The 18,545-nt window shown below is 39.9% G+C and overlaps 1 protein-coding gene across 1 annotated transcript in view; it reads left to right on the top strand.

The window, feature by feature from the left end:
• Positions 1-1,657: 1,657 nt before the first annotated feature.
• Positions 1,658-18,545, top strand: part of RFXAP (regulatory factor X associated protein) — a 55,635-nt gene continuing 38,747 nt past the window's right edge. The window contains exons 1-2 of the mRNA XM_007464258.1: positions 1,658-1,846; positions 2,044-2,176. Coding sequence (XP_007464320.1) covers positions 1,658-1,846; positions 2,044-2,176 — 322 coding nt within the window. The remainder of the gene's footprint in view (positions 1,847-2,043; positions 2,177-18,545) is intronic.

Raw genomic sequence — 18,545 nt, 5'->3', positions numbered from 1 at the left:
TGCCCTAAAACCATTAACTAAGGTGTCTGTTCTTCATGACTAGCAACAAACTTCTACTGGGATGTGCGCTTGGTTGCTTGCACCCTCTTTGCCAAACTCACATATATACTGACTTCCCCTCTTCCCTGTTGGAACAATTTATCAGAGCTATCTGAGAGGCTATCTCCTGGGCTATAGTCCTCAGTAAGACACTGAATAAACTCGACTCACAGCCTTTACATTGTGCTTTTTTTTTTAAGTTGACAAGTATATCAAACGTATACAAATTCAGAAATAAATACTTAAAAAAAACTTAGTTCTCTTGTTTTCTTTTAATGAGAGGCAATTTATCAGCCATCATGCATTTCCTATCTCATTTAAAAATATCACAAACTGACATTTTGCTAATGTATTACACTTAATCAAAATCATGTTTTGTTTTATCTAATCTTCGGGTAGCATTTAAGTGTTGTCCTGGGAAACTTGTTTACAAGGATTAAGCCCAAGATTAAATATTTTAATGACTAGATGGGGGAATGTTTTCTTTCTGCATCACTTCTCACCCAATTTAGGATATAAAGTATAAATCTTTTTGCAACAAACAAAGCTCCTTGAGAATCAGAGTCTGATTTCAAAACTAAGAAAATGTCATATTAAGTTTTTTAAACTTAAAACAGAAGGATAGTATGGAAACTCATACTAGTTTAAATGTTAAAGCCTAGGCATAAATCTTTATTTCTTCATCCCCTATAGGAGGAACTATAATCTACTGGTTAGAATTTCATTATAAGTGATCTCTATATTGTAAGAGAGCCCATAGAGAGGGCTGTCACCTCCATCATTTATGCTCCTTTAAATTCTCAAGAATATTACTGGACTTAGCTAAATAATAATCAGGTCACTATTGAGAATTGTTTCTTCACAGCTAAGCAGTAACCAGGAAAGATCAAGGCATATAGCTACACTTCCAAGTGCATAAGGCACAAGCAAGTTGTTCTTCCAACTGTTCCCTTAAACTCTTGTGGATTTTTAGTGCATGGAACTGAATTAAATGGCAGGAATTTGCAGAGATAACCAGCCCAGGTCTCTACAAAAAAAGAAAGAAAAAATAGAGGGAGGCAGTGTCAAGTATCAAGTCAGACATTTTGGTCGGGGCTGGGCAGGTTCGGTGAGGAATGGAACCAGACAGAAGAAGGGGCTGCACGTCTGTAGAGTTGGAATGCTGACCTGGTCCTGGCTGGTGCTCTCAGAGTTTCCACAGGACTATCCTGATGTGAACTTGAGCTTTCTGTTAGGCCCTTGAACTATGCAAGAATGCTTCCCAAGTGATAACCCTGGACTCCTGTGCCGCAGCCCAACTCTACACCTGCTCCTCTAGGCAAACTCTCCACCTCACCCGTCACCTCATCACTGTGAGTAAATTCATGGAACACATTAGTTATGTGCCATGCAAACTAAGTTAAAATCTCTTTTAGGCCTTATCCCCACCAGCATCAAATGGGGTGATGTTGATGTGGAGTTCCCTTGTGTCTTTGAGAAGGCTGAGGTTTACTTGAAGGTAAGTCTTCATCTTTGCCCCTTCGGCTGATTCCCCATGTGCATGCAATGGGAGTGAACCATGAGAAACCTGAGAGCTCTCTCAAGATCGTCAGGAATGCCATCTGACCCACCAACCACAATGGCTCTCCTGCCCAAGGTTATCCATGAAACTTTCACGTCGCGGAGGACTCACCATCGAATGCCATCTGAACCACCAACCACAATGGCTCTCCTGCCCAAGGTTATCCATGAAACTTTCACGTCGCGGAGGACTCACCATCACAGTCCGTGCCATCAACGCTACCCAGAGACTGATGGTGGCCCCTCTGTGAGGGTCATGGTGCTGTCCAGAGCATCATCCTTGCAACCAAAGGCACTGCCAAGAGTGTGTTCTGGATCTGACCTGCCATCTAGAGAGAGCTGCTAAATTCGACATCAAAAATGTGGTGGAGCAGGTGTCAGAGGGCCCCTGAAGAGCATCCTGGGCAACACTGAGGACTAGACACTCTCCTGTGACTTTAACAGAGTCACTCACTTGTCCACCTTGATGCAGGGCCTGGCATTGCCCTCAGTGACCCTTTTGTTAAGCTTATTTGTTGGTATGAATTTGGCTACAGCAACCATGTGATAGACCTCATGGTCCATGTGGTTCCAAGGAGTAAGATTTCCCTGGAAAACAAGCCTAATAGCCTTGAGGTAGAGAGAGGTTCTCAGCTGAAGAGAAGTCCTTGCCTCACTTCTAGCCCCCACCACAGTGAAAAACTCCCCTCCCCCACACAATTCCCATTCCAAGCACCTGAAGAACCCTACCTTGTCGGGTAGCATCAGCACAATCAATATGATACACTGTACCCAGAGGAGGGAAATCTACATGAGTTCCCCTCTGAGAATCACATCCAAGCTCTTTAGTACGGCCTTTCTCTTCCTAGTTGAGCTCTCAGATTACTTTTCTGTGCTCACTTCTAACCATTCATCCAACCCAATATCCTATACTTCAGCCATACTGACCTGTTTGCTGCATTTTAACGACTCTGTTTTAGTGAATACTATTTCCTTTCCTTGAATGCTCTTTCTATGATCTTTGGCTACCTGATAGATGACAGCTAATCTTGAGGTAATTAATGTAACAGAGTGTCAAAGAAGGAAGTCAGAAAGGGCTGTGGAGAAAGGCCTTGATAATGAAGAGTTAGCAGTATATTATTACTCACTGATAAGCAAATCACTGATGATTATTGGTTGTGAAATAGCTAGACATATGATGTTACTGAAGAGGCATGACCCAAATGTCACCTCTTCTTCATTGTTTTCCCTAACCCCATTCCCCACCTCCTAATAAAATATCTTCCTGCTAGAATTGTTTCCTTCTCTACTATAATGAGAGAGCCAATCCATCACCTGTGAGGTCTTTCATTCCTAAGGTTCTAACAAAGAAATGAAGTTTCTTCACTTCTAAGGTTCTCATTTCTAAGGTTTACTTAGAAGGATTCCATTCCTTCCAGCCTCTTCTCTGAGTCCTTATAATATTATATTCATCTTTCCCTCTTTATTGGGGTCTTCCAGTCCATCTACAATTATGCAGAGATGCCCCCACCCTGAGTCACTAGACCTCAGTTCCCTGCTAGCTAACATCAGTATTTCTAAACTTTCGCACCCAACTGTTCCAGTGGGCAATATACTGACTGGTATGTCCTCTGTTTTGTTATTAAGGCGTTTCTCCACAGCCCCTATCAGCTTCATCCTTCACGCTTTCCACTGTTATCCCAGTTCCCTCAAGGTTATCTAACCAAAAAAAAAAAAAAAAAATTGAGATACCAAATGCAATGGCCTTACTTTAATTTCTACTTGGCACAGATGATCTATCCCAGCTCGCGAAATGCTCTCCTCCCCATCGTCTTCCTTCAGGACACCACAACGCCCTTGTTTCCTCCTGTGTTTTCAAGCACACCCCTCAGACTCTCACTTGGATTCCGCCTTCCTCTTCCTCCTTCACCCTAGATACACCCTGGATTCTCATCTCTTTAATAGATATTTTACTTTCACAATTTTAGCTATGATTCCTGTATGGATTAGTCCCATATGTAAGTACTGACCTCTCTACCAAGCTCTGGTTCTGACTTCTGTCTGCCTATGGGATGCTTCCACTTATGGATACCACCAACACTTGGTACGACATCTCTACAACTAATTTTCATTATCTCTTTTCCAAAGACACCTGTGTGTCTATGTCTTACACTTCCCTTCCAGAAGAACCACACTGAAACCATGACCAAGAGATAAAGAGCTCTGCTACTTTTAAAGGCTTCCAAAAATGATAATTTCCTAAGCTTCTTTGGCAAACAAACTTTATAAACCAGGCTACAGAGAACTGAAGGAAAATGATGATCCTTTTACATCTTAAGGTAGATAGAGTTCTGTATTTTAAGGCTATAGATTAAAAAAAGGCTAATTTTATAAGGAAAATCCCTTTTAGGGAAGCACATAAAGAGATTTTAACAGATTCTTTAAAAGACAAGATAGGCTTAAGAGTACTTACCTTAGAGGGATTATTTATGTAAGATATAAGGCAAAAAGAGATCTTGGAAAAATAAGATGCTGTATGAATGCAAAGATTGTTTCATTCTAATTATGTTAATTTAATTCATTTACTCCATGGGGATCATGCCTTAAAGATTTCAAAAGATTTAGTCATCTTCCTCTGTTACAGACTTACTTTAAATCTTTATCTCTTCGGCTATCTACCATTTTGTCTAGAGGCTTTTGGTACAAAATGTTTCCATTAGAAGAAATATTTGACTAACCCTTTAAAATATGAACAGAATAACATCTATTCTGGATTGCTAGCTGTTCTTTGAATAATAAATCTTCCTGCAGTTAAAAATGGATAATTAAGGTCTGTTTTAGAGACTTGATTTCAGAGAAAGGAAGCTCAGTAATTAAAGTGAGAATGAAAATGAAAACTGATCAGGAGTGAATAACAATCTTCCACTTCCATTTAAAGGAATCTCTCAGGCACTAAATTTTATTCACATTGCCACAGAGGCTACTCAAACTATTTATCTGCCTTCCAAATAGTCTCAGATTTTGGGTAAAGGAAATGTAAGCTATGTTATTTTGGCTCTATAAGATAAACAGGAATGAAAAGCAATTCAGAAGTTCATGTTGCAGTGGAGGTTGAGAAAGAGGGAAAAAGAGCAAGGATGTTTTGAGCAGGAGTAACTGGCCAAGCCCCTCTGCCCATTTCTTCCCCACAGTGGCCTCTTCCTGGGAGAATCCCAGGTGGGCAAGGTCACTATGCCAGTTTTAAGGTTGCTGTGTCTTCAAAACCCATCTGCCTCTCAACATCCTTAAGCTGGCAAGGAACTGCTGGTCATAAGGGGCTGCTGTAGGTCTCCAGGACAGACTGTTCTATAAGAGGACCAAAGATGTAACTAACCGCAAACAAGGATGCCCTTTATCCACTCTCATGGCGTGACACTCAAATACATTCAACATCATCGTGGCTTTTAGGTCAGCCCTAACAACAGAAGAGAGGCACCAAACTCCTGTGAGAGAATCCCAAAACACCTGAACCATCCTCTCCAAGAAAATCTCAAAATCTCATGGAAACTATCAGGAGAGGACCACAAGACGAAAATAAAGCTCTTTTTTTTTCTAGACTAATAACGTTGACATTTCCAATGACAATCCACAGCATTCACACCAAACTAAATTGATTAATTATCTCACTTGTCACCTTCATAAAAGTTTAAGTTCTACTTGAGATGACCGGAGAACAGCTTAGCAAAAGTCAAACAAACTAAAACCAAAACCACTAATTGCTCATTATCAGTTGAAGGAGTTTAATTTTTAATATAACCTCTATTCCCTAAACTCTGTTTAATGAAGAAACTAAAGTATTAAAGACATCAATCTGCCTAGGTAAGTCTTTAATACTTACAAAAAGTCTAAAGATAATCAAAACAGCCTATTATTAAAGGTTACATGTGGGAGAATTGGGGGGTTTGATGATGCTCTTGTGGACTCCAGGTAGGCTGGCTCTACATGGTGTTTGGTTACACATCTGTGCATGTGTTCAATCTGTTTGCTAATCTTAAACATGCTATCGATGTCAACTGTTGTATTTATGTTAACTTTTTTTTTTCAGATAGCTTTGAGTGGCATACAGAGGTATGTCTACCTTTCCAAATGATTTTTGTAAAATATAATAGAGAGACTGTGTCCAAAGCATTGGATAGTTTGTTTTTGTTCCACTATTTTTTACCATACATGCACAAACTCAATTGGAATAATATACTTGAAACTTCTCAGAATAATTACTTCGTTATTTTGATGTCTGAGAATTACAAATTACTGAATAGGACACAATTCCTGATGCCACAGAAGGCAGGGAGGTGAGCCCAGAGCTTCTGTAGGTTGGCTCCAGCCAGAGCCCTGGCAGGGTGACATGTGGGTCTGAATGGCAGCTGCCTCACTCCAGGCAACCAGGGGCTGCAGGTCCTGCTTCATGGAAGCAGAGCCTTGCTGGAAGTATGTGCAGACCTGAGGCACCTCCCTGTATGTGTAAAGTGGCAGCTTGGACCCCCAGTGACAAGTCCCTTGGGTGAAGTTCCTGCATAGCCACTGGGAGTGGGGTCAGCTCTCCCCAGCATGGCCGCTGCTACCCAGTCTCGCAGAGTTGATCCCCTATTGAGAATCCTGATTTATTTTCTAATCTAATTTGACACTCTCTTTTAACTGGCAAGTCTGGACCATTTACATCTATTTTTATTGCAATATCCTTGAAAATATTTCTACTGTTCTATTTTGTGTTTTCTACTTGTCCTGCTATTTTGATGCTTTTTCTCTCCCTTCCTTTTTGCCTTTTGATTCCATTTTTTAAAGTTACCTAATTTCCTTCTGAAATGCTGAAAGTTATTCATTACATTTTTATTTTATTTAACCCTTAACTTCATATTTATATATAACTTAAAATTAAAGTTAGTATCTCCACCTTCCTCTAACAAATAAAAGATCTTAGAAAGTTTTAACTAAAACCACTTGCTTGCCAGATACTCTTAACCCATTTCCATTTCGAACTTAATTTTTTTTACCTGCAAAATTAAATATTTTTGTCATAGACTCAACATTTTAGATTTAACCATATGTTAACCTTTACTCATCATTTCTTCTTGCATCTCAGACACACCTTTAGTTTATCTTTTCTTCTTCCTAAAGTTGTTTAGAAGCTTTAATGAGGATCAGTTGGTGATAAACTCTCCAAATTCGTTTGTTGAAAATGTCTTTATTTTGCCCTCATTCTTGAATGCAATTTTAACTAGATATATATTACCAGATAGACAATTTTTTTCCAGCATTTTGAAAATATTGTTCTCCATCTCTGTTGTTGATGTTGAGAAGTCAGGTCTCTCACTAATCAATAGAGTCCCCCAAAGGGTGGTCTGTGGAGCTTGTTAGAAATGTAGATCTCAGACCCCAGCCTAGACCAATTGAATCAGAATGACTGAGATTCTCCAGTGTGTATTTGTTAAGTAAAATCTCTTAGAAAATGTTCAAGACAAGTTTATATTACTTAGATTTTCATATTGCAATGTGTTTCTTCGACAGTAACGTCCCCACGTTATCATATTTTTTGTCAATATGCAATAATTTATTTTTAAATGCTTCTCAGTGAAGAAACAGCCAAGCTGAAAAAATCCAAGATCTTTGACTTTAAAATTAATAGTTATATTCATAGACTCCATGGAAAATCTGTTTCCTGATAGTTCAGGGACCTTTCATCAAATTTGGTGATTCAGTTATCTTCCCAGAAAAGAATGTCAGCAGTTTGGGAATACTGGAGCAATAGCCTCGTCTGGGCCCCTCCGTGCTTCCCCTCCACTGGCAAACAGGAGAAGGATAAAAAGCTTGAGCAGAAATAAAATCAGACACAGAACCTAATGCGGGAAGAGGCATATTTTTCATTACCGTGCTGATGGATGAATGGGAAACTTAAGACTTGAGTGTTTTAAAAGCTGGTGCTTTTAAGACTAATTATCTGTAATGACAATATGTCTGCCTGCTATGTAAATAAGAAGCTGGAATCAGACACATCTGTCATAATGAAATGTGACACAGGGGAGATTAGACAAAAGCTTTCTGTACAGTGAGATCTTGGATAAACTCTTCCTCTGACTAATAAAATGTTCAATTGTTTGAGATGCTTGCACTGAGACTGGGATGGCAATAGGATCAGATTGTTGCAGGAGTTTTGTATGGATGAGTTATGCAGATCCAACCTGACTAGTTCATGAAAGCTCAGTGGAGACTGTAAAAATCTATCCATCAGCCATCGCCATTATCTGCGTAGGGTTGCGGGATCCACAGAGAGCTGAGGACTAGTACCTGACATCATTGTATAGGTTTATTTACATCGAGGAGCTCTTTCTGAAGAAATCCCTTTTCTCTCTCTCTCTCTCTATCCAGAAATCCTCATAAAACAGGCAGAAACTATTGTGACCTGAGCCTTCCCCTGCCTCACTCCTTCTCTCTCCTGTAACTTCCACCTCTTCCTTTCAGCTGGCTCTTTCCCATGAGCCTAAATCTGCACACATGTGTCTCCCATCTCAAAAAAGGAATTAACAGAAAACAAAGGAATTCCTCTTTGAATTCTGCCTACCCACTTGGCAACAAGTTTCTCACTCTCTCTATTCACACTCAACTCACTGAAAGAGTGGCGCATTTCCATATCCTCCCTTTCATTCTCAAAGCCGTTCTAGCCTGGCTTCTGCCTGGATTCGGCTGTGAAATTCCTCTTGGTAAGATCACCAACAGCAGCAAGGTGGCAATGTCTTAGTCCTCACCTGGTTGACCGTCTCCAGGGCACCCAGCTCCACTGATAACTGCCTCTCTTCCAGAGTTTCTGTACTCCCTTGGCCTCCAGGACCCCACTTCTCCTGCTGCATCTCACTTCCACTTTCTGCGCCCATCTCCTCTTCGTTGATCCTCCCATTAAACATTGGTGAGCCCCAGACTTCATTACGGGGCCCCTTCTCTTCACACCCACAGCCTCCCCACAAGGCTGAGAATCCCAAAATCTGTTATGTGCTGTTCAAACTCCTTCTTCATCCATCCTCACATAGATGTTCCACAGACACCTCAAACTCAATGTGACCAGAAAGGCTTTATTAAAAAAAAAAAAAAAAAAAAAAAAAAAGGGTTTCATTCTGTATTTCTTATCCTCTCAGTTGCTCTAAACAGTAACCAAGAGATCAGCTTTGTCTCCTCTCTCTTCCCCAAAGTCTAGCCTCAATATCACTGAGTCCCGTGGATTTCCCTCCGTCTTACCTGCCCCCTCTCTCCATTCTCATTGTCACCGCTGTAGTTCACACACTCATTATCCCCTGGCTGGAATACTGCCTCCTAACCAGTCTTCCTGTCATTATATTTGCTCCCTTCCAGCCCATTCACTTTACTCCCACCAGGGTGATCTGCTAAAGTTGCAAGCTTCAATCTGTTGTTGAAACCCTCTCTACTGGACATAAACTTATGCACCCTCCCAGATCTTTCAGCCTCCCTGTCTCCTCAACCATGGCCACCTCCAACCCCTCAGCACATGCCTGTGCAGATCTTCTTCCTGAACCCAGGGCCTGGAGCTTCTAACTCCCCTCCACCACTTCCAGACTCAGAGGAAGCACCACGTGTTAGTCCAGGTCCTCTGAGAAGCAAATGCCAAGATGCGAATAGACATGCAATGCAGATCTGATCCTGACAGAAGGAGAGAAGGATGAAAGCGTGGATGGAAGTGTCCTAGACTGCAGTGCAGTTCTAAGAAAATTTTGGCAGGGCCACTGGGAAGTTCTCAAGCTAAATCTCCTGTGAGAGGAGTCCCCTGTCTCCCTGGAATAGATCTGTCTTAATATTTCTGCTATGATCAGTCACTGGGGCAGAGAAGGAAGTGTGGCCTCTGTACAGCACAGCATATTTTCAGACCCACCAAGCAGTACTGTTGGACAGACGTAGAAGCAACCCAATGTATGATGGAAGTGGCACATTTGGGATGGGGCTGGAGCAGGTCCAAAACTATGAGTAAAGTACCAGTAACTTCTGGTCCAGACTGCCATGCTACCTACTTCTACCATATCAATGCCTCTCCTTCAACCCATGGATTTCCACTGACCAACTCTCAGAGGAATAAAAGACAGGACTGGCTCACAGATCTATCATTATGCTGTGTTGGTGGAGCTGGAATTGGACAGTTGTCACATGATAGCCCCAATTGTCAGTAACCCTGAAAGATGGTCTGATGTGGACGACTGACCTTGTCCAGCCAGTGCTTGTGCAATAGGCCCATGACCAGACCAGGGCTGACCAGGGTAGCAGGGATGAAGACCATGCATGAGCCTAATAACAAGGGCTTCTTGTCTTATGGCCAATCTGGTTATAGCCACTTTTGAGTGGCCAGTGTGCCAGCAACAGAGACTGAAGCTGTGCCCTCAACACATCACCATCCTTTGAGGTGTCATCCTACAGCCTACCTAGTGGCAAGTCAATGACATCAGAGCTTTTCCACATTGGAGGAGAGAGTAATTATTACTCCATACCAATACTGATACAAATTCTGGTTGTGGGGTTGCCTTTCCTTTATCATCACCACCACCAAAGCATTTACAGAACACTTTATCTCTCAACGTGTTTTCCACACAATGTTCACTCCAACATGGGACCTTTTCTACAGCAAAGAAGGTGCAGAAATGGGCTTGTCACCAGGGGACTCACTGATAATACCAGGTACCCCACCATCTAAAAGCAGCCAGACAAACAGAATGATAAGCAGCCTGTTGAAGGCTTAGCTATGGGTCTAGTATCTTGCAGGGTTTGGCTGCTGTCTTCTAGGAAGTGATATACTGGCCAAATCAATAGCTGATATATAGTATTATGCCTCCAACAGTAAGAATATATGGGTCCAAGAACCAAGTGAAGTAGAAGTAGCCTCCTCACCACACAGGGGTCCATTTGAAATATTTGTGCTTTTATTCCCTATAGTCTAAGGTCCTACCCAATTAGAGGTCCTAGTTCCCAGGGAAGGAGCATTTCTGCCTGTGTGAATAATGAGTTTCATTGAACTTAAAGTTAATGACTACCTGACCACTGGGGCTTTCATGCCAATAGTTCAACAGGCAAGGAAATTATTTACTGTCTGATTGATGTAATTAAGGAGTTGGTGTTGACCCTCCACAAAATGGGGTCATAGGGGATAATATCTAAAACCCAAGGGATTCACTAGGTCTCTCTCAGCACTGCCATGCCCACTGATAATGGTTAATGGAAAATACAGCAACCATGACCCAAAAAGTACAGGACAAATAAAGGGTCAGTCCACTTGAAGTTCTGGGTCACTCCAGCAGGAAAGCAACTTAGACCAGCTGACAGTTGGCCGTAGGTAGGGAAATACAGAATGTCTGATAGAGGTGAGAGATGATAAATGTCAATTAGAGCCTCAGGACCAGCCCACTGTAGCTTATTCCACCAACCCACTTGCCTTAAATGTCTCTGCAAATCACAACTAGTCACCATCTTGAAGGCGGCTCTGTGACTGTTTGACTTGGGGAAGCAGTGAGCACAGCCTGTTCTCACAACAATGGAAGTCCTGTAGTGTATGAGGGAGCCACATACAATGGAAGGTCACAAGCAGATCTGAGGAGCACAAGAGGTCATCTATATAGGGCACATCCTATATTGGCCATTTGTTCTGCCACAATGACGAGTTCCATGTGGGCTCACGCAGTCCTGCTGCTAAGGCAGACACCTGGAGTCTCTGGTCCCTCTTCCCATTCCTAGACTCAGATGAAGCACCACACTATGAGGCACGGAACCTGGCTCTCCAGAAGGTGCCAGATGATGCAAGCCAGAAGTCCAGGGAGTTAACATTCTTCAGGTGAACTCTGTTCAATGGAAGACAAGAGAAAGGAGGGTGCTAGCAGATGAACTCCCTCTCTATACACCCTCTGATGGACAGCTTTGAGACACAGTTTTTCTGTATAGCCTATTTGGGGGGGTTTCATGTGGCTGAGAAACTGGCTGTTTCTTCATGAAGCAACAGCCAGCTCCATAACTTAAGACATTGTGTTATCTCCCATCCATCCATGACTCATTTCACTTTCCCTCTATCACACTCCCTGACATTACCCTTCCCAGGACAGCATTAGCATTTAATCCTTGCCTCGGGTTCTGTTTCGTAAAGAGCCTGGGCTAAGTCTCATTTCACTGCTTACTCTACCTAAAGAAATCCTCAGATACGGCTCCGCTGACATTTCCAGTCTCGTCACGTGATGGTCCCCGGATCTCATCCTTTGGTAAACCAAGCAGACTAACTGACAGGTTTCTGAGCTGCCCCCTTTTTCACAGCATCTGCAACTGCTCTTTCTTCTGCCTGGACAGTGCTCCCCTAGCCACTCCCTCTGTGAACTTCCAACCATGCCATGAATCAAGTTGGACAATAGTCAATCCAGCACTTCACAAAATATCATTAAAATGAATGAGACTATTTAGAAGCCTCTTTTGAGTCTCCTTACTTAATATTGAAAGATTAAAAAGACAAAAAGCTACATATGAATGGATAAATACTAACTTCCTATTATGGTAAAAGTACTTGAAATACAAGGAAACAAATATGGAGACAATCCAAAACACATTCATTTATCAGCAAATATCATTGAAAGATTCTCAGCAAACACTGCTTAAAATGTAAAGAGATAAATGTTATATTGTACATTACAGCAGGTTTTCTGTATATATAGAAAAGAGTAAAGACATTCCTAACAAGTCAGTGTATGAGATTTCTAGTCGGGTTCAAAAAAAAATACAAAAATAATTCATTTTCTTATGGACAACTAAAGGAAAACATGTACCAAAGAAGGTGTATTCTCAACAGTAACTTCTTTAATAAAAACAAAGATTTATGGAAAAATATGCTTAATGGAATAGCTACTTTAAGTGGAATAAAAAATATTCTGGGATAAAGTCACAGAGACACTTCCACATATGAAACCCTGCACTGCTTCATTCATAGTCAAGATGTTACAGCAAAGAAGTTGAAGCCAGAAGTGTATCAAATGCTAGAGATGTCAAAAATATAGTTACTTTCTATGAAGACAAGACCTTTAAAATAGACTCTTTCACAATACTTTGTAATGATGTGGGGAATAACCATGATAATCTTTTGAATGACACAGAGGACTCTGGGGGGATATTTGTTGCAAAATACATAAAAGACTTGTTGACTATCAAGGTATTATACATCTCTATTATACAAACACCGTGCTACAGATTTGCTGTCTTTCCTGGGATGACAAGTGGCTGTCAGGATATGCTGTTTGGAAGATATTTTCAAAGACATAAACACCCTTAATCACTTCCTTCAAGGTAGAGCTGCCATTTTGATAATTTTGATTTTAATAATGAGTTGAGAAAATAACTGCTTCTTGAAAGAAACATACTCTGGGGAGAATATTTTGAAAAATGAATGTTTGAAGCTATTTACATAATTACCTGATGAGACAACTGAAAACAATGTGTGCTGTCTGTAACAACTCTCTTATGTGCTCACTTTTAAAAAGTTGAAAATAAGTATTTCAAACCCATTTTTAAATCATCCACATGTGAGATTTCAGTGAAACTACATCCATTTATAAAAGTACAAAAAACTCAGGACCTTTTGATGACTCTGAACAAACAGTTGACTGATATCAGGGAAGATGGACATCTGGTAGGCAATTTTCAACTAAAATCTTTGCATAATCAGTGAATGGAATTGAAAACCAGCATCACGACCCAGCAGGCACAACCAACCATGAACATCTCCAATTTGGATATACGTATCTTTGTGAGGTATCTTTTTCACTTGGACCACCATTAGATCCAACTATGGAAAGAAACTGAACTTATTATAGAATAATTATTATAGAAGTTAAAATCATGTTTTTCAAAAACAATGTAGCATATTCAATCACAGGGATATGCAGTGAAAATTTTTTAATATAATTGCTTATTTCATCTTTGTCTTGTCCTTTAAGAATTTCATTTTTTTTTCTGTTTGGTACATAATTCATGTATATAATAAATAAAAATACATGACTACTTGGCAACGATTTCTTGGATATGACACCAAAAGCACAGGGAACCAAAGAAAAATAGATAAATTGGACTTCCCCAAAATAACAAACTTTTGTCCATCAAAAGACAATATCAAGGGAGTTCCCTGGTGGTCCAGTGATTAGGATTAGGTGCTTTCACTGCTGTGGGCCTGGGGTTCAATTCCTGGCCAGGGAACTAAGATCCTGCAAGCTGCGCAGCACAGCCAAAAAAAAAGACAATATCAAAAGAGTGAAAAGGCAACCTATAGAATGGGAAAGAATATTTGCAAATCTGATAAGGGATTAATAGCCAGAATATGTTTTTTAAAACTGCTGCAACTCAACAACAAAAAACAAACAACTCAATTTAAAAATGGGCCAAGTACTTGGATAAACATTTCTCCAAAGAAGATATACAAATGGTCAATAAGCACATGAAAAGATGCTCAACATCACTAGTCATTAGGGAAATGTAAATCAAAACCACAATGAGATACTACTTCATATCCATTAAGATGACTATTCTTTAAAAAAAAAGAAAGAAAATAACAGGTGTTGGTGAGAATGTGGAGAAATTGGAACACTCATATATTGCTGATGGGAATGTAAAATGGTGCAACCACTGTGGAAAACAGTATGGCAGTTCCTCAGAAATTTAAATATAGAATTATTATATGATCCAGCAATTTCATTTCGAGGTATATACCCAAAGAAATTGAAAGCAGGGACTTGAACAAAACCTGTACACCAATGTTCACAGCAGCATTATTTACAATAAGCCAAAAGGTAGAAATAACCCAAATGTCCACTGACAGGTGAACAGATAAACAAATATGATATATACATACAATGGAATATTATTCAGGCTTAATGTGGAAGAATATTCTGAGACATGCTGCAATATGAATGAACCTTGAAGGCATTACGCAAAATGAAATAAGCCAGACACAGAAGGACCAATATTGTAAGAGTCCACTTATTTGAGGTACCTAGAGCAGTCAAATTCATAGAGACAGAAAGTAGAATGGTGGTTGCCAGGGGCTGGAGAAGGGGAGAATGGGAAGTTATTGTTTAATGGGGACAGTGTTTCAGTTTGGGAAGAGGTGGCTGCACCACAATATGAATTTTCTTAAAGTCACTGAACTGTACACTTAAAATGATAACTTTTATGTTATGTATATTTTACCACAATACAAAAATAAAAAAAGAGTCCATGATCAAAATGTACGTATATCTAAATGATAGATAGACAGTAAGGGTAGATGATGGAGGCTTCTTTATCCTCAGCACAACACATGTTCAATTAATTCTTGTGGAAGGAAGAAAGGGAGGAAAGAAGTCTGTCTTGGAAATAAGGCGTGGAGGCTTATTTCCTATGTATCTCTTTGAAGGAAACAACTATTGGGCACCTTGAGTGATACCAGCAATATATTCTCTTAGTACATAGAGACTTTTCTCAACATCTATCCTGCCCTTCTCCTCCTTTCCAAATTCTGTTCTCACAGCGTTTTCAACTTCACAGCAGCTGTGAGATTTGCAAATGCTAAGTGGAACTTGTGATAACTGATAAGCACACTGCAGTGAATATGGTAGGAGAACTCTGTGCCGTGGTTCCTAAGCACGCAAAAGGAACGACATTCAGGCAAAATTCTCCCATGGAACTTACATGGTGCCTAACACCATGCAGGAATGACTGTCAGGTTCAATGAAGTAAGTTTGCTGATCCAAGATCCGGAGCCTAGTTATGATGAATTCCCATACACAAACTTTGCCTGCTCAGTTTTCTTCCCCCAAAGTCTATGTTTGGGACCTTATTTTAATTGAAATCTTTGGAATTAAATGCTATTAACAGTATAACATATAATATGGGGTAATTCTTCTAAAAGATAATGAAATTTAAAATCCTATAATACTTTCAGCTTAAAATTTCATTCTATGCCTAGGGCAAGTGTCAAAGACAACAGTCTCCTCTTATTAAAGATCACTTGGAGGACAGATAATATTTAGTATGTGTAATGATAAATCTACAAAGAAAAAGAAACATCAAAAGGCTTCTGTTAGAATCTGTGGTATCCCAATGTTTAAACACTGAAAAACCAGTGCTAATCTTCAGATATAAAAGTTAGTGGAATTCTTTCATTAAAAAAAATGATATTCTGACAGTACATTCTTATATAAATATTAATGCATTTTCTTTTACAAAAAAAAATGAAGTCAGCAACTCTGCTAGATTGGATACAAGATTTAAACGCATAGGGAGGAAATAAAATGTCATGGGAATGTGGGGTTGAAGAATCCTTGTTTTACCATTAAAGTCTCCTCATTACAAGAGCATATGGCAGGGACCACATCATTTTTGCTCATTTCTATATCCTTAGAACCTTTCAACAATGCCTGGCACTCAGTAGGTATTTTGTAAATATTTTTTAAATGTATAAATAAAAGAACAAAGTTAGGCATCTATTAACTGTATTTCAAAGGAAAATTACCAAAATAGGCCACAAATTTGTTTACTTACAGAACTGAAACTCCATCTCACTAGAATGACATGCTTGGAACATGACTAGTTAGTGGCAGAGTCTAAAGGTAGACTAGTCTTTTCATTCCTCTCCCCTGAAATTTGTGCTAAAATCACTTAAGCTTAGAGAGCTGAGTGGAGCCTGACCCTTTATACTATGATATCAAGCTCTTCTCTAGTCATTGCCCAAAGCTAAAGTAGGAAATAGCAAAGTGGAGGATGGGGGCCCCAGATCTCCTCACCCACTAGGAAGAATGGAAGAGGGAAAACTTCGACAGAAGTGGGAGCAGATGCTGAAAAAGCAAGGAAGAAGAAGAGGGGGATACAGGAAGACTCATCCTTACCTGATCTGAGGATTCACCACCGTTTTCACAATTCGATTCATCCACTCTGAATTAATGTTCTCTAGGGTCCTTTTCAGTACTAACTTTCAATACCAAAGAACTGAATACAATCTTAAATATTTCTTTTCTACACCGAATGTATACCATACTATTGAACTTAAAGGAGATGCACTGCTATACACCAAGATAAAAATAATGTTTCATAAAATTAGGATTGTTTTTCCAACTACAGTTTTTTGGGTAATATGTAGTTACATTCCAAGACTTTCTAAAAAGACTAAACAACTTTTATGTTACCGAAAAAAATTAAATAACTTTCCATGTTTGCTCAAAAACATGTTAGAGAGGAAAAAACATTGTAAAACACAAATAATACTTAGATCCAGAAAAGAGGAACATTGTATTTGTTTTTAAATGTGTTATAAAAAGTGATGATCTAGTTAGAAAGCACTGGTCAGTGTATATGGTAGGAAAGCAATGTCTGTTCTTCTGCCATTTCTTCAGTTTTAGTAGAGCTTATGTTGAGATTTATCAGCAGCATATTAATCAAACCCATTTGCAGGATTTGTTACTTCAGTCATGAAAATAAGCATAGAGTTCAGGTATCAGGGAAGAATACAGTGGTATTTCCCTCTTTTATGTTGCAAGTATTTAGTTTTTGTTTTGTTTTGTTTTGTTTTGATGAATGAAAAGGTAGTTTAATGTCAAGAATATATATCAATAGATTTTTTTAAACATCTTTATTGGAGTATAATTGCTTTACAATGGTGTATTAATTTCTGCTTTATAACAAAGTGAATCAATTATACATATACATATGTCCCTGTCTCTCTTCCCTCTTGTGTCTCCCTCCCTCCCACCCTCCCTATACCACCCCTCTAGGTGGTCAAAAAGCACCGAGCTGATCTCCCTGTGCTATGTGGCTGCTTCCCACTAGCTATCTATTTTACGTTTCTTAGTGTATATATGTCCATGCCACTCTCTCACTTTGTCCCAGCTTACCCTTCCCTGTCCCCGGTAAGTATTTAGTTTTCACAGTAATCTTTATGGGGGTGGGGAGAGTTGAGAGTGAAAATGAGAGTTGTTCTCAAGGAAATAAGTGCCTTGCAGCCTATTCAATATAAGATGGGGTGCCCTTCTTCCAACATATACTCAGCAAATGCATGCTGATATTTTCCTCACCTGGGGTATTCTGTTCGGAATCTATTTCTATACAGCAGAGACTGTTATACTGGCCAATCCTTTCCAAAGTCTGTCTCTTGAGAATTACAAAGAATGTTAATAGATCCTACAAGCAAAACAAAATCTGTAATCAAAATGTGTGAAAGACCCTGGCTGAAAGAAAATTAGAATGGTTTCTTTGCTCCCAGTTTTTCATACTCCCTTAATATGCTAATATGAATAGAGAAACTCCAAGAAGGGGATCTAAAAAGCAGTGTTTTCCAAAATTTTTGGCAGCTTTTTTCCTCAAAGCTTCCCTCTCCATTTGTGTCAGAAAAGGCGGCCCAAGCCCTTCTTAGCTCTAACTCCGTAGTGGAAATCAATTCTCGTATTACTTCCCTATTCAAAATCTGTCAGCAAGTTAAAATACTTCAGGGTATTTTAACACCAAATTCTGATTTGGGCCTGTAAATATGGCTCCTGCCTAAATCTGCAGCTTCTTCCCTTACTTCTTCCCAGTTCAGCCCCTAGAAGGTGCTCTGCTCTCTCTGGGCCTTTGAAGTTATGCCCCTGCTGCAGAACTGCCGGCCACCCTGGGAAAGGCTTCTCTGCCCACCCTGGGGTCTGCGTTCCTGGTGCCTGTGCTTTGTTGCCTCCGTTCTCCCGACTGTTCACTTCTGTCTTTCACAGGCCTTCTGCATCACAGGTGCCCTATAAATATTTGTTGAAAAAAGGGATGATGAATGACGAGTTTTCACCTAACAGAAGTGATGGGGAGGGGGAAGGGAGGAGTTTAATGTCAACAGGATGCTAAAGAACACTGCTATTCAACTCCTGGTTTTCCATGTGATACATTATATGCAGCCTCTTTGAATCACCAAGGAACTGGCCAAA

The sequence above is a fragment of the Lipotes vexillifer genome, unplaced genomic scaffold (assembly GCF_000442215.2).
Source record: "Lipotes vexillifer unplaced genomic scaffold, Lipotes_vexillifer_v1.1 scaffold120, whole genome shotgun sequence".
NCBI lineage: Eukaryota > Metazoa > Chordata > Mammalia > Artiodactyla > Lipotidae > Lipotes > Lipotes vexillifer.
This window is presented reverse-complemented; position numbering and strand designations above follow the sequence as displayed.